Source organism: Podarcis cretensis (genome assembly GCF_951804945.1).
Source record: "Podarcis cretensis genome assembly, chromosome: 1".
NCBI classification, from domain to species: domain Eukaryota; kingdom Metazoa; phylum Chordata; class Lepidosauria; order Squamata; family Lacertidae; genus Podarcis; species Podarcis cretensis.
In genome coordinates, this window is record NC_137170.1 from 43,653,431 (window position 1) to 43,667,550 (window position 14,120).

General features: G+C 43.9%; 1 protein-coding gene across 1 annotated transcript; it reads left to right on the plus strand.

The window, feature by feature from the left end:
- The first annotated feature begins 1,770 nt into the window (after positions 1-1,770).
- Positions 1,771-10,686, plus strand: KNSTRN (kinetochore localized astrin (SPAG5) binding protein). The gene is made up of 9 exons (XM_079986931.1): positions 1,771-2,070; positions 4,185-4,263; positions 4,797-4,914; positions 6,296-6,355; positions 7,478-7,577; positions 8,459-8,573; positions 9,479-9,540; positions 9,838-9,912; positions 10,342-10,686. Exons 2-9 carry the CDS (start codon positions 4,194-4,196, stop codon positions 10,471-10,473), a joined length of 732 nt encoding a protein of 243 aa, XP_079843057.1. The 5' UTR covers positions 1,771-2,070; positions 4,185-4,193; the 3' UTR covers positions 10,474-10,686.
- Positions 10,687-14,120: the final 3,434 nt, after the last annotated feature.

Sequence of the window (14,120 nt, forward strand, 5' to 3'; positions counted from 1 at the left end):
TGGGCTCAAAATCTTAATTATTTTTGTTTGCAAAGCTGATTGTGTGATTATATTATTCATACATGGACAGAGTTCCACCCACCACCCATACCAAGATCCAGGGCTCTCTGTACTTTCACACACACATACCCCCATTCCCTCCATCACTAAGTACCACTGTGCTCTTCCCTGAGGGTTCACATGCATTTCCTCAGCAGGCCAGTCCTATCCTGTAAAGCAAACAGAAGTGTGCAGTAGCTGAACAGATGTACTGAAAATGTAAAGGAACTTCTTACCAAACATTTTTGCTTACTGAATTAAATTAGAAAAGGGGCACAGCTGTAAGTTTTCCTTGACACCAGCCTCCCACAAGCTGGTGCTCCACATGCTTTGAACTCCAACTCCCATCAACCCCAGACAGCATGATCAACAGTCAGGGATTATGAGAGTTGTACAGTGGTACTTCGGGTTAAGAACTTACCGGTAATTCATTCCAGAGGTCTGTTCTTAACCTGAAACTGTTCTTAACCTGAGGTACCACTTTAGCTACTGGGGCCCTGCGCTGCCGCCACACAATTTTTGTTCCCATCCTGAAGCAAAGTTCTTAACCCAAGGTACTATTTCTGGGTTAGTCTGTAACCTGAAGCGTCTGTAACCCGAGGTACCACTGTAGTTCAAAACATCTGGAGTACACTAGAGAGGGGATGTCAGCTTTGCACAATCCAGTGTCGCCACATTATTGCTCTCTTGCTGTTTGGAGGGGTAAAGGTAAAGGTACCTCTGACCATTAGGTCCACTTGCACAAAAGCAGGACAACCCCCCACAGGACATCTGTGGCATGAAACTTTACAGGATTTCACCGGAAGCTGTTGGACATGTACTGCCGGGACGTATATGAGTCTCAGGCTAGAGTGCAACAAGCAAAACCAAGGCAGGAAATAATGAGGTTGACTTTTTGTTTTTCGGCTAAAAAAAAAAAAAAGCTGCGGGACAGGAATATACACCAAACATTTAACCCCCAGCCCCCAAAAAGAATCCCGGGAGCTATACTTTGTTAAGGGTGCGGGGAACTATAGCTCTTTGAGGGGTAAATCCCTGGATTCTTGTGGGAGGTGTTTGTGTTTTAAATTTATGGCGTGTACACGATCATTGTAGTGCGAATGGTGCGAATGGAGTGGAGAGTAGCCTGCATTGCTAAGTGTCAGTCATTACTACAGGCTGGCTTGTTCTGTCCACTTGCCATCCTGGCTCAGGGACACGTGTATTGTCACCTTTGCAAAGCAGGACACGTGTCAGCAGAGCTGCATTCCCCTATCCTTAAAGCCCAGTGACGGGAAAAGCGACACTTGGTGGCACATATTGTATCTCAGCAGCGCTGAAGGTACAGAACCCCCGACGCCGGGTGTGTCCTAGAAATAAATACATAGGCTAGTCCGTGCAAGACTGCAACCCGAGGGTCACTTCCTTCGGATCAAGCCCCATGGAAATCTGTCCGATATAAGCCTCACTACGCATCGCTTCAAAGCAGAGCAACAACCAAAACATCCCTGGCCTAAACGATAACACGCCCCGTCGTGCAAAACCCTTATTAAGCCTCTCCTCGTCCGCTTCCCACAGTAGCGCAGGGCAACATCCTCCTTCAGCGCCGGAGTCGGAGGAGTCGAAGATGCTTCACTTTTCATCGTGCGCAGGCGCCGCTTCGCCGTGTTTAGTGGTGGGGAGAGCCGGAGAAGCCGAGTAATTCGGCGCCTGCGCAGCGGGCTCCTTCCTCGGCTCGCTCGAACTCTCGCGTGGTATCGCGGTGACTGGAGTCGGTTCCCGTTCAAACGCTGGCGGGAGTCGGACGGCGCCGGTCCAGATAAAGCGCCGAAGGAGGAAGAGGGGAGTCCGCTCCGTTGTGTCTCGAGGGCCTTGTCCAGTTAGCCGAAGGGAACTATTGTGCTGCGGCCTTTGGCCGGTAGTACGCGGTGCGCTCTGTACATGCCCAGGAGAAATACTTAACCTCGTTGACGCTTGTTATCCACTGAGCCGAGGGAAGTTCCCGGGGTGCTGCTCGCCTTTGGGGGTTTGGAGGCCTCCGGAGACTTAACGGTATGTGTGCGTTGTATTTGCAAATACGTGGCCGGAGGTGCAGCAGTAAACGACGCCACCACGCAATAATAATAATTATTATTATAATTATAATTTGTTGTTGTTGTTGTTTAGTCGTGTCCGACTCTTCGTGACCCCATGGACCAGAGAACGCCAGGCACTCCTGCCCTCCACTGCCCCCCGCAAATAATTATAATTACTGTATTATAAATATTATTATTATTTATTTATACCCCGCCCATCTGGCTGGGTTTCCCCAGCCACTCTGGGCGGCTTCCAACAAAACACTAAAATACAATAACCTATTAAACATTAAAAGCTTCCCTAAACAGGGCTGCCTTAAGATGTCTTCTACAAGTTTGGTAGTTATTTTCCTCTTTTGACATCTGGTGGGAGGGCGTTCCACGGGGCAGGTGCCACTACCGAGAAGGCCCTCTGCCTGGTTCCCTGTAACTTGGCTTCTCGCAGCGAGGGAACCTCCAGAAGGCCCTCGGCGTTGGACCTCCAGTAAAGGCCATGGCTCCCTCTTGACCCTCGGAGAGACCAGCTCTGTCCCCTGCAGGGCTTTTCCCCACCCCAACCTTTGCATTGAGCTGGTAGGCTGCTGTTTTGTCTCTTCTCCAGGCAAGGTGTAACCAGCTCCTTCAACCTTTCCTCATAGGACCTGGTCTCCAGGCTCCTCAACATCTTTTGTCTCCCCCTGTAGACACCTTCCAGTTTGTTGACGGCCTCCTTAAACTGCCCACAGCTGCAATACTGGTTGGTATATTCCTTGTAAGCTGCAGTTTGCCTGTGATGTGTACAGAGCTATTCCCTTGCGGGGAAGTGGGCAAGACATATGGCATGGATAGGCAAACTAAGGCCTGGGGGCCGGATCTGGCCCAATCACCTTCTAAATCCAGCCCGTGGACGGTCCGGGAATCAGCGTGTTTTTTACATGAGTAGAATGTGTGCTTTTATTTAAAATGCATCTCTGGGTTATTTGTGGGGCATAGGAATTCGTTCACTGTTTTTTTCAAAATACAGTCCGGCCCCCCACAAGGTCTGAGGGACAGTGGACAGGCCCCCTGCTGTTTGCGGACCCCTGACATATGTTCTGGCCATGTTGCTTTCCCCAACCTTTGGAAAGTTCAGGCCTGCTGTGTCTCTGCTTCACCGCCTTGGATAACGCAGCTCTTTAATAATAATAATAATAATAATAATAATAATAATAATAATAAACAATAATAAAATTAATATTTTTATTAAAGATTTCTTAGTTTACAAAAATCCATGCATTGTCTCTTTTTGCAAGTTGTGTTTTCTACAGATCAGTTTCATTTGTTGTGAGACATTAGTGTTGCATACAGTATTACGTTAGGAAGAAAAGGGGGGGAATGGTGAGTGGGGTGGGGTCAGGTGGTTATGCTTCTATTGTACTTAGTGTATGTTTGTGTCAGCGTCACTTGTATAGGTTCTCTTACTATTTGCTTGTTGTTTTTCCTTGGTGGTGAGAGAGGTTGGGGGTGGCCTAGGGTGTGGTTGGTTGTCTTTGGTTGGCTATAGTGAGATTCGTTTTTGTGTGTGAGTGTGTGTGTATTTTTGGATCAGGTTATCCAGATTGATTCGTATGCTGCCAGCTGATTGTTAACGCAGCTCTTGAAGATGAAGCTGGCTTGCAAATAAAGTGATTAAAATCAGTCAGTCATGATAAAGGTCATAAAAGAGGTGCTGTGGATCAAACTTGTTGGGAAATGATGTCTTTAAATTCTAGGCTATCAGTGAAACCCTATTGATGGGGTCAATGTGCTCTGTGCATCTTGAAGTGGGGCTGGCATTTCCAAGTTTGAGAGATGAGCCAGCAGATTCAAAACAGATGCCATATTGTATGGGCATGCCCTTTTTTCAGATCAGCCCTCTGTGTAGTAGAGAATCTGCAAGGAGCATGATTGAAAAAGGGAGGTAACTTGCTGCTGGGTTCTTTATTCTTCACCCACTGCTGGATTTTGTAGCTCTGTGTTTTCCTCTGGTTTGTTTCATTGCTTGTGCTTAAGGTGGTCTCTGCACTTCATGCATCCTATAGGTTGCAGCAGTTTGTCTAACCAACATGCAATGCTTCTTTCCTGTTCTTACAGGCTTTCAATATGGAGAATGAGAAGTCCAGGATTCCTATCTACAGCGTCCAACAGCCCAAAGTGATCACTATGCCAACAGGTGTGTTAGGCTCTTGAGAGAACTACTGTATTGTTACTATATAGCTGTGTTTTCACCCCTATGTTGCTCATCTTCAAGTGCTCATCCTAACAGCTGTGGCAGCCAGGATGAATCTCCCAGGCTAGGGGATGGCTGGAGAGCCTATGGCCCTCCAGATGTTGCAACACTCCAGCTCCCATTAGCCAATAGTCAGTGGTGATGGGAGCTGGAGTCCAGCAATTTTTAGAGGCCCACAGATTCTCTGTCCTGCCTAGAATTTTCTAATAAGCTGCTTGCCCTGAGTTGAGCTCTGCCGTGCGATCAAACCTTAAGTTGGCACCATGTGCCCAGACCTTCATTGAGCCTGCATTGAAATGTCCTCTAGGTAAAACAAGGGCCAAACTATTTACCTTTCTAAATGCCTGGTGTGGGTTTTTAGGGAGAAAAAAAGTGGGTCTTCAAATGCTGTTTAAATGTGGAGACTGAGGGAGGTGCTGTGAATAGTGTGAGTTATTGAGTTTCCTTTTGTTTTTAAATGGATTCCTTATTTGCAGATCCACATTCAAAAAAGCAATGTTTTGTCAAACCTGACCTGGGCCCCTTAAAAGCTCCTGATTTCACTTTTGGTGAAAATGTTCCTGTGCGTACTGCCCTCAAAGACACAAATCAAAGGTAAATATAAGTGTATACTACCATTGAGATTTTATATGGAAGCTCTACTGAATGTGCCCTAGACACCTGGGTTGCGCTTGACTGGGATATGAAGAAATAGACAGCTTTCTTCAAGGCCATGCCTAGTTTTTGGAACTTCTTACCCATTTAGGCCTCTCTTCTACCAGCTGATCTGTTGACATTATTGTCTCGACTCCATTTTATTATTGTTAGTCCTGCCTTCCCGCCCCTGCTTTTTTATAAAATCATGTTTAGATGTGTAGACTGCTTTGAGTGCTTCTTTTAATGGAAAGGTGTTGTAAAATAACTTTTAAAAAGCAAACAAAGCTTGTAATCATTGGTATTTAACAACAAACATGACTGCTTGACATTTCTCAGCAAATGTGCTGCTTTATCCTAGAATCAATAGAACTAACAGCACTAACAGAGAGCTTGGAGGTCACGTTGTCCATCCCCTGCTTGATGCAAGCTGCAAGTACAGCATTGCTATGCAGCCTCTGACAACCAGCTTCTGGTTTAATGTCCCAGTGGTGTCCAAACTTTTTTCAAAGAGGGTCAGATTTGATGAAGTGAAGGGCCGTGGGGGCCAACCAAAGAGCCGCCCAAGGTTGTTGAGCTTTTTTTTTAGGATTTTACCCCAGGAAATAAACTGCCACAGGGGCCGGGTTAAACCAACCAGCGGGCCGGATTAGGCCTCCAAAGCGGACTTTGGACATGCCTGCCCTAAGTGAATGTGAGCCCACCACCACCTGATGTAGTCTCATCCAGCCTGTACTATTCTAAGTTCTTATACAGCTCAGGACCAGGTTACTTGAGAGACTGCCTTATCCCTTATGCATCTAGTAGATTGTTGCAGTTTGCAAGTTTCTCCTGCAAGTTCCAAAGATCTCTGAAGCCTGCTCTATACAAACTCGGAGCAAGACTTTTACTGTGGCTGCCCCTGTTCTGTGAAATAGCATTTCTGTCAATAGCATTTCTATCTGCACTTTCTGGAAACAGTCGAAGGTTATGTTTGAACATACTTTACCAGCTGCATAATGGATCTGTACCCTGAATTCCCACTTGTTGGGATGGTTAGCCTTGTTTTAAATGTATTTGCCTTTTTGTGTTCTTAATTGTTTGAAATTATTTTATGTGTAAAAACGCCTGGAGATGGTGGTTTGGAAGGTTTAATTATTAATTATTAAATTAATAATAATATAATTAATTAATAGGTTTATCATAATGTTTAGCCAAAAGCTACTTCCTTGCAATTTCTACACTTGATGAAATGTACCAAATGGTGTGAAGGAATTTTGGGTTTAAATAATGGCAAATGTTCAGAGGATCAAGCTGTTAGTTTGGCTTCGTAATATTAATATCATTATTTAACTCTATTAAGGTTCACGAAGAAGGCAACACAGCCACCACCTAAGAAAGCAGCAACGTCAACGGCTCGAACGTGAGTGTCCCCAAGCAAAGCTGTTTCTTATGCATTTTATTTCTCTGCTTCCTACTCGTTCACAACGTGACTATATATGTATATAGTTTTTTAATTCTGTTTAATTTTTTTGAATGATTTCCCCCCCTATTTTTTAGTAGTTCTTACTATTATCTGTAAGCCGCCTTGAGTCCCATCAGGGAAAAGGGCGGCCTATATAATAAATGTTGTTGTTGATTCCACATAGGAATGGATTTAGATCAAATAACATTCTTAAATGATGACCTCATTTAAGAAAATGCAGAATATCATATAAACATCATGGTGTATTTCTATGTTTATTTTGCATTATGTGATTTTTCTTTAAAGTCACCATGCAGCTTCAGTGTGCAGCTATATACAGTCATACCTTGGTTTTCGGACAGCTTAGTTCTCAAATGTTTTGGTTCCCGAACGCTGCAAACCCGGAAGTGACTGTTCCAGTTTACATACTATTTTTGGAAGTCAAACTTCTGACGGGGCTTCTGCGGCTTCCAATTGGCTGCAAGAGCTTCTGGACATTTTGGAAGTCGAACAGACTTCTGGAACGGATTCTGTTCGACTTCCAAGGTACAACTGTATATACTTCTGAATCCACGGTGAACACTGAAATGTTCAAGAGCAGTAAATAGCAAAGCTGTGAATGCTGTTATCATAAGCTGGTCAGAATGTGCTTCTTGATTAGAATATTCCTCACATAGGGTCCTAAACTAAGAACTGCAGGTTTGCTGGATCTTCATTTTTCATACATTTAAAGGTGAAAAAGATTTCGGAGCCTAGTCCTTGCATGCAAAAATGCATCCCCAATTACCCCCAAGCTGTCTTCATTTCAGCTGTGTAACTTAGGGCAGGGATTCTGGGAGGGAGTCATTTTGTTGCTGCTATTGATAAATAGTTGGGAGTCAGAAATCCTTACCTGGGTAAATTACGCAAAGATCTGGTACACCTGGATCTACTTTCTCCCCTCTGCCCATGTCTTAAATGACAACTCATGTATATTTACCTCTTTCTATCTATGGTGTTCTGTGTGAACTTTGTTTGAATGTTAAATGCAGACAAACTGCTCATCCACGATGCATCAGTGATATGCTTTTGATCCTATAGCCCTATGAGCAGATACAGACGGGAGGCTGAGCTCCGGAACAAGAACAAGCAGTTGGAGTCTGCTAAATGGGAAGTGAGCTCAAAGCTGATGGAAGCAGAGGTAGGAAACAAACTTGATTCTGATTATCCTAAAATGATCTCAACTGTGCATTGGGTTCCCCCAGATTTCCAACACTCTTCTAAGAAGATTAGGTAAATTCATGGAGAATAAGGCCATTGATGGCTACCAGCCATGGTGGCTGTATGCTACCTCCCAAGATCAGAGGCATGTTGCCTCCTAATACTAGTAACTGGAGAACAGTGGGAGAGGGCTGATGCACTCGTGTCATCTTTGTGGGCTTCCTATAGGAATCTGGATGAGCACTGTGGGAAACGGGATGCTGTACTAGGCAGCCCTTTTGGTCTGATCCAGCAGACCAAATCCGGGACAAGATGCTAAGGTATCTTGTCCCGGCATTGGCTCATTGGACTGTACTTGCCCAATGGGCCACACTGTGTGTGTGTGTGAAGTTCTTTAAAAACACAGTGGTACCTCGGGTTACAGACGCTTCAGGTTACAGACTCTGCTAACCCAGAAATAGTACCTTGGGTTAAGAACTTTGCTTCAGGATGAGAACAGAAATCGCGTAGCAGCGGCGTGGCAGCAGCAGGAGGCCCCATTAGCTAAAATGTTGTCTCAGGTTAAGAACAGTTTCAGCTTAAGAATGGACCTCCGGAACGAATTAAGTACTTAACCCAAGGTACCACTGTATGTTACCAGATTTAAACAGGTTTTGAAAAGGCCATCCAAGAAATTGGCTTTGTAGAAATATTGTTAATGCCTGCTCATGCCAGCGGTCTATGTGGGGTGGAGGGCAGGCTTGCTTCCCTCTCGTGTGTAGTTTTTCATCCCTCCTGCACCAGGCAAGCAAACCTTAAATGCTTGAAGGCCCTAATAAAAACTGGTGCTCTGCTGTTTGGTTTAGTTATCTGTACTTGCAGAAAGATCTGAAGAATACGAAGGAGCAGTGTGATAGTCTGGAAAAAGAAAACCAGAAGCTGAAGAAATTTCAGGAGAGCTGCATGTTGATCTTGGCAGCTAGGAATTGTGATCCAGGTATAAAATACAGTTGCTTCTCTGCTCTCTCCCCTGTACGTATACATCTGCAGTATACCATGACTTTCTCCCAAATGTCTTAATGGAATTGAAATTCCTTGGATAAAGTTCCCTGTGATTTCTTTCTTTCTTTCTTATTTAGTTTCTTCCTACACTGGATGCAAGGAGGTTGCAGGGCCTTTTGGGACCTCCTGTGATTAGGGCACATACACAGGAACACCTGTACACTTCTAGGTGCTTCTTTTTGGTTATCCCACTGAGTGTATGGGAGTGCTGGAAGCAGGGTCAGGGGGATGTGCTGATATTGGGAGCCCAGCGCCCCACATTTGCCTTTGTGTATTCTTGGAGGAATGTGCAAAAAGGACTATGAGCTGGGTTTCAGTACAGGTTAAAAATCGGAGTGAATGTATGAAACTGTTTTAAGGTTAATTTGGACCATTGGTCAATCTAGCGCAAGCTTATCCACTGATGGGCAGCCACACTCCAAGGCCTAGAGCAAAAATCTTTCCCAGTAGTGCGGCTTTAAGTGGAGATGGCAGGGGTTGAATCTTCTGCACGGAATGCATGTGTTTCACTGCTGAACTTATAGTCCCTCCCCATGCGATCACACTGTGATCTGCAGAATCTTTTAATTTCTTAATTTGGTGTTTTAGATGGGGGAAGGGGTTATTGGTTTGTGTGGGGCGGTGTTTTTGTTTTTATTATGTATCTTGTTTTTATCTTTATTTTTATGTCGTGAACTGCCCTGAGATCTATGAATGAATGGCAGTGTATAAATTCAATAATAAATTTTGAGTTGCTTATTAAGGATAGTCCCAGAACTATGGGAATGGAGGCCATGCTTCTGGTAAATTAATGGCATATGTATGGTTCTAACTTGTAATTTTTTCCCCCATTCCATTTAGCTACAGGTGACAAAATTTTGGAAGAGGATGAGGAGAACAAGAAGACACAGGCTGAAATAATGGTGAGAGAATGAACCCGTTTCCTCTTCCCTAGGAAACTGCTTGCCTGACTCTTCCCCTCCACCTGCAAAGTTTCTTCTATGTATTTTGCTGAATTCCAGCTGTCATGGGTCCTAAATAACTACGGAGATACCTTCTGAATATCTCCAGGACAGGATTTGACAGAACTGCTGTCCCTGATGCATGGCAGTCAATGTGATGACCTCTGCATGTTGCTAGGCAACTGTCGTCATCCCTGACCATTGGACATGCTGGCTGGACCCCACTTTGTCAACCCCTTCTTGTGCCTTTTCTTTCAGGACTTGATGGAGAAGCTGACTACTGACCTTGAACTATTCACCCAGATGGCAAAAGAGCAAAAAGAGAGTCTTCAGGTAAAATACGAATTGTCTTCCTTCTCCATTACTGCCAGCATACAGAGCATTTAAGCCTGACCACCACCACTGCTAGGTCTCTAGACACAAAGCCAACACCACACAAATTCCTTTCTTCTAAATGTTTTTTCTTGTCTGCTCACCTGATGCCAACCACACCTCCATATATGTATGCAAACTTCTTACTTCTGTTTGGCAAGAGGGGAAAGGCCTGAACGGACAGCAACTTCGCACTGCAAGCAAGCGACCTTGCAGAGTGATCTTGTACCTGCTAACTGAAAACAAGTCGTGTAAACCTTGAAGGCTAGCAAATTTATTATGGCATAAGCTTCATGGACTTCAGTACTTAATGTTGTTGCTGCCTTTCTGAAAACTGAAAATACAAGTTGTGTGTAGAATACATTAACTATTAATTTTCTTTCCTCGTAGAAGACACACGACAAATGGAAGCAGGTGGAGGAGGAACAGGCCCATTTCTTAGAGCAGGAGCAGTGTTTTCATAGAGAAATGGAAGATTTGTTTGCCATTTTGGATCAGGCAGAGGAACTCAATTCATCATAACAAGAACTGAGCCATGTAATCTTGTGCTGATCTGCTTCCTTATTGGACTCCAATATACAGTATAGAGCAGGGGTATCCCTTGGAACTTTATAGTTTTAATAAGGTTTGTCTTTGAAACCCTTTGGGTGTTTTTCCTTTTCTCTGTTTTGTTTTTTGTAAATAATTTTTTGGGGGTAATTAATTGATTAAAATAAAATCAATTTAGAATGAGAATCATACGTAGGATTTCTTTTTTTCTAATACAATGAAATAAAAGAAAGAATATAATTGGAATTTTAAAATACAGCATCTAGTACAACTTATTACAATTGCTACATCAAGTATAGAAAGCATTGTGGTCTGTCAAGGCCAACAGCAGTTTTCAAGTAGTTCTTGGGGAAATTTGGGAATCAGTGCAGTGGTTCCCCCCTTTTCGGGGCAGGGGGAATATTTCTGATCAAATTAAAAACAGGATTTATTCTGTATCTGTTCTATAAATCCACTCCTTTCTGCTTGGAAAATAGGAAAGTATTCCTGTATATTTCAGGACTGTCTACAACACTAGTATTACTGTACAGTTGTACCTTGGAAGTCGAACGGAATCTGTTCGGGAAGTCCATTCAACTTCCAAAACGTTTGGAAACCAAAGTGCAGCTTCTGATTGGCTGCAGCAAGAATGTTCAGATTGGCTGCAGCAAGAACATTTGGGTTCCAAAGAACGTTCGCAAACTGGAACACTCACTTCCGGGTTTGTGACGTTCAGGAGCCAAAACGACAGCATACCAAGGCACAACTGTACTTGGTTTCACTTTAGTATTAGGGCAGGACAATGAAAGACAATAGTAATGGAACTGCAGACCTGTGAAAGGAAAGTCCAATGCTGTAAAGAAAAATATTGCATAGGAACCTGGAATGTAAGAACCATGAACCTGGGTAAGTTGGAGGTGGTCAAAAATGAGATGGCAAGAATAAATATTGACATCCTGGGCATCAGTGAACTAAAATGGACGGGAATGGGTGAATTCAGTTCGGATGACCATCATATCTACTACTGTGGGCAAGAAACCCGTAAAAGAAATGGAGTGGCCCTCATAGTCAACAAAAGAGTGGCAAAAGCTGTACTGGGTTGCAATCTCAAAAATGATAGAATGATCTCGATACGAATCCAAGGCAGACCTTTTAACATCACAGTAATCCAAGTTTATGCACCAACTACTGGTGCTGAAGAAACTGAAATTGACCAATTCTATGAAGACTTACAACACCTTATAGAAGTGACACCAAAGAAGGATGTTCTTCTCATTATAGGGGATTGGAATGCTAAAGTAGGGAGTCAAGAGATAAAAGGAACAACTGGCAAGTTTGGCCTTGGAGATCAAAACGAAGCAGGGCAAAGGCTAATAGAGTTCTGTCAAGAGAACAAGCTGGTCATCACAAACACGCTTTTCCAACAACACAAGAGACGACTCTACACATGGACATCACCAGATGGGCAGCATAGAAATCAGATTGATTATATTCTCTGCAGCCAAAGATGGAGAAGCTCTATACAGTCAGCAAAAACAAGACCTGGAGCTGACTGTGGCTCAGATCATCAGCTTCTTATAGCAAAATTCAAGCTTAAACTGAAGAAAGTAGGAAAAACCACTGGGCCGGTAAGATACAATCTAAGTCAAATCCCCTATGAATACACAGTGGAAGTGAGGAACAGGTTTAAGGATTTAGATTTGGTGGACAGAGTGCCTGAAGAACTATGGATGGAGGCTCGTAACATTATACAGGAGGCAGCAACGAAAACCATCCCAATGAAAAGGAAATGCAAGAAAGCAAAGTGGCTATCCAATGAGGCCTTACAAATAGCGGGGGAGAGAAGGCAAGCAAAATGCAAGGGAGATCGTGAAACATACAGGAAATTGAATGCAGATTTCCAAAGAATAGCAAGGAGAGACAAGAAGACCTTCTTAAACAAGCAATGCAAAGAAATAGAGGAAAGCAATAGAATGGGAAGAACCAGAGATCTGTTCAAGAAAATTGGAGATATGAAAGGAACATTTCGCACAAAGATTTCCATAATAAAGGACAAAAGTGGAAAGGACCTAACAGAAGCAGAAGACATCAAGAAGAGGTGGCAAGAATACACAGAGGAATTATACCAGAAAGAAACGGATGTCTCATATACCCCAGGTAGTGTGGTTGCTGACCTTGAGCCAGACATCCTGGAGAGTGAAGTCAAATGGGCCTTAGAAAGCACTGCAAATAACAAGGCCAGTGGAAGTGATGGTATTCCAGCTGAACTATTTAAAATTTTAAAAGATGATGCTGTTAAGGTGCTACACTCAATATGCCAGCAAGTTTGGAAAACTCAGCAGTGGCCAGAAGATTGGAGAAGATCAGTCTACATCCCAATCCCAAAGAAGGGCAGTGCCAAAGAATGCTCCAACTATCGCACAATTGCACTAATTTCTCACGCTAGCAAGGTTATGCTTAAAATTCTACAAGGAAGGCTCAAGCAGTATGTGGACCGAGAACTCCCAGAAGTGCAAGCTGGATTTAGAAGAGGCAGAGGAACCAGAGACCAAATTGCAAACATGCGCTGGATTATGGAGAAAGCTAGAGAGTTCCAGAAAGACATTTACTTCTGCTTCATTGACTATGCAAAAGCCTTTGACTGTGTCGACCATGGCAAACTATGGCAAGTTCTTAAAGAAATGGGAGTGCCTGATCACCTCATCTGTCTCCTGAGAAATCTCTATGTGGGACAAGAAGCTACAGTTAGAACTGGATATGGAACAACTGACTGGTTCAAAATTGGGAAAGGAGTACGACAAGGCTGCATTTTGTCTCCCTGCTTATTTAACTTATATGCAGAATTCATCATGCGAAAGGCTGGGCTGGATGAATCCCTAGCCGGAATTAAGATTGCCGGAAGAAATATCAACAACCTCAGATATGCAGATGACACAACCTTGATGGCAGAAAGTGAGGAGGAATTAAAGAACCTTTTATTGAGGGTGAAAGAGGAGAGTGCAAAATATGGTCTGAAGCTCAACATCAAAAAACGAAGATCATGGCTACTGGTCCCATCACCTCCTGGCAAATAGAAGGGGAAGAAATGGAGGCAGTGAGAGATTTTACTTTCTTGGGCTCCATGATCACTGCAGATGGTGACAGCAGCCACGAAATTAAAAGACGCCTGCTTCTTGGGAGAAGGGCAATGACAGGCCTAGACAGCATCTTGAGAAGTAGAGACATAACCTTGCCAACAAAGGTCCGTATAGTTAAAGCTATGGTTTTCCCAGTAGTGATGTATGGAAGTGAGAGCTGGACCATAAAGAAGGCTGATCGCCGAAGAATTGATGCTTTTGAATTATGGTGCTGGAGGAGACTCTTGAGAGTCCCATGGACTGCAAGAAGATCAAACCTCTCCATTCTGAAGGAAATCAGCCCTGAGTGCTCACTGGAAGGACAGATTGTGAAGCTGAGGCTCCAATACTTTGGCCACCTCATGAGAAGACTCCCTGGAGAAGACCCTGATGTTGGGAAAGATGGAGGGCACAAGGAGAAGGGGGCGACAGAGGATGAGATGGTTGGATAGTGTTTTCGAGGTTACCAGCATGAGTCTGACCAAGCTGCGGGGGGCAGTGGAGGACAGGAGTGCCTGGCGTTCT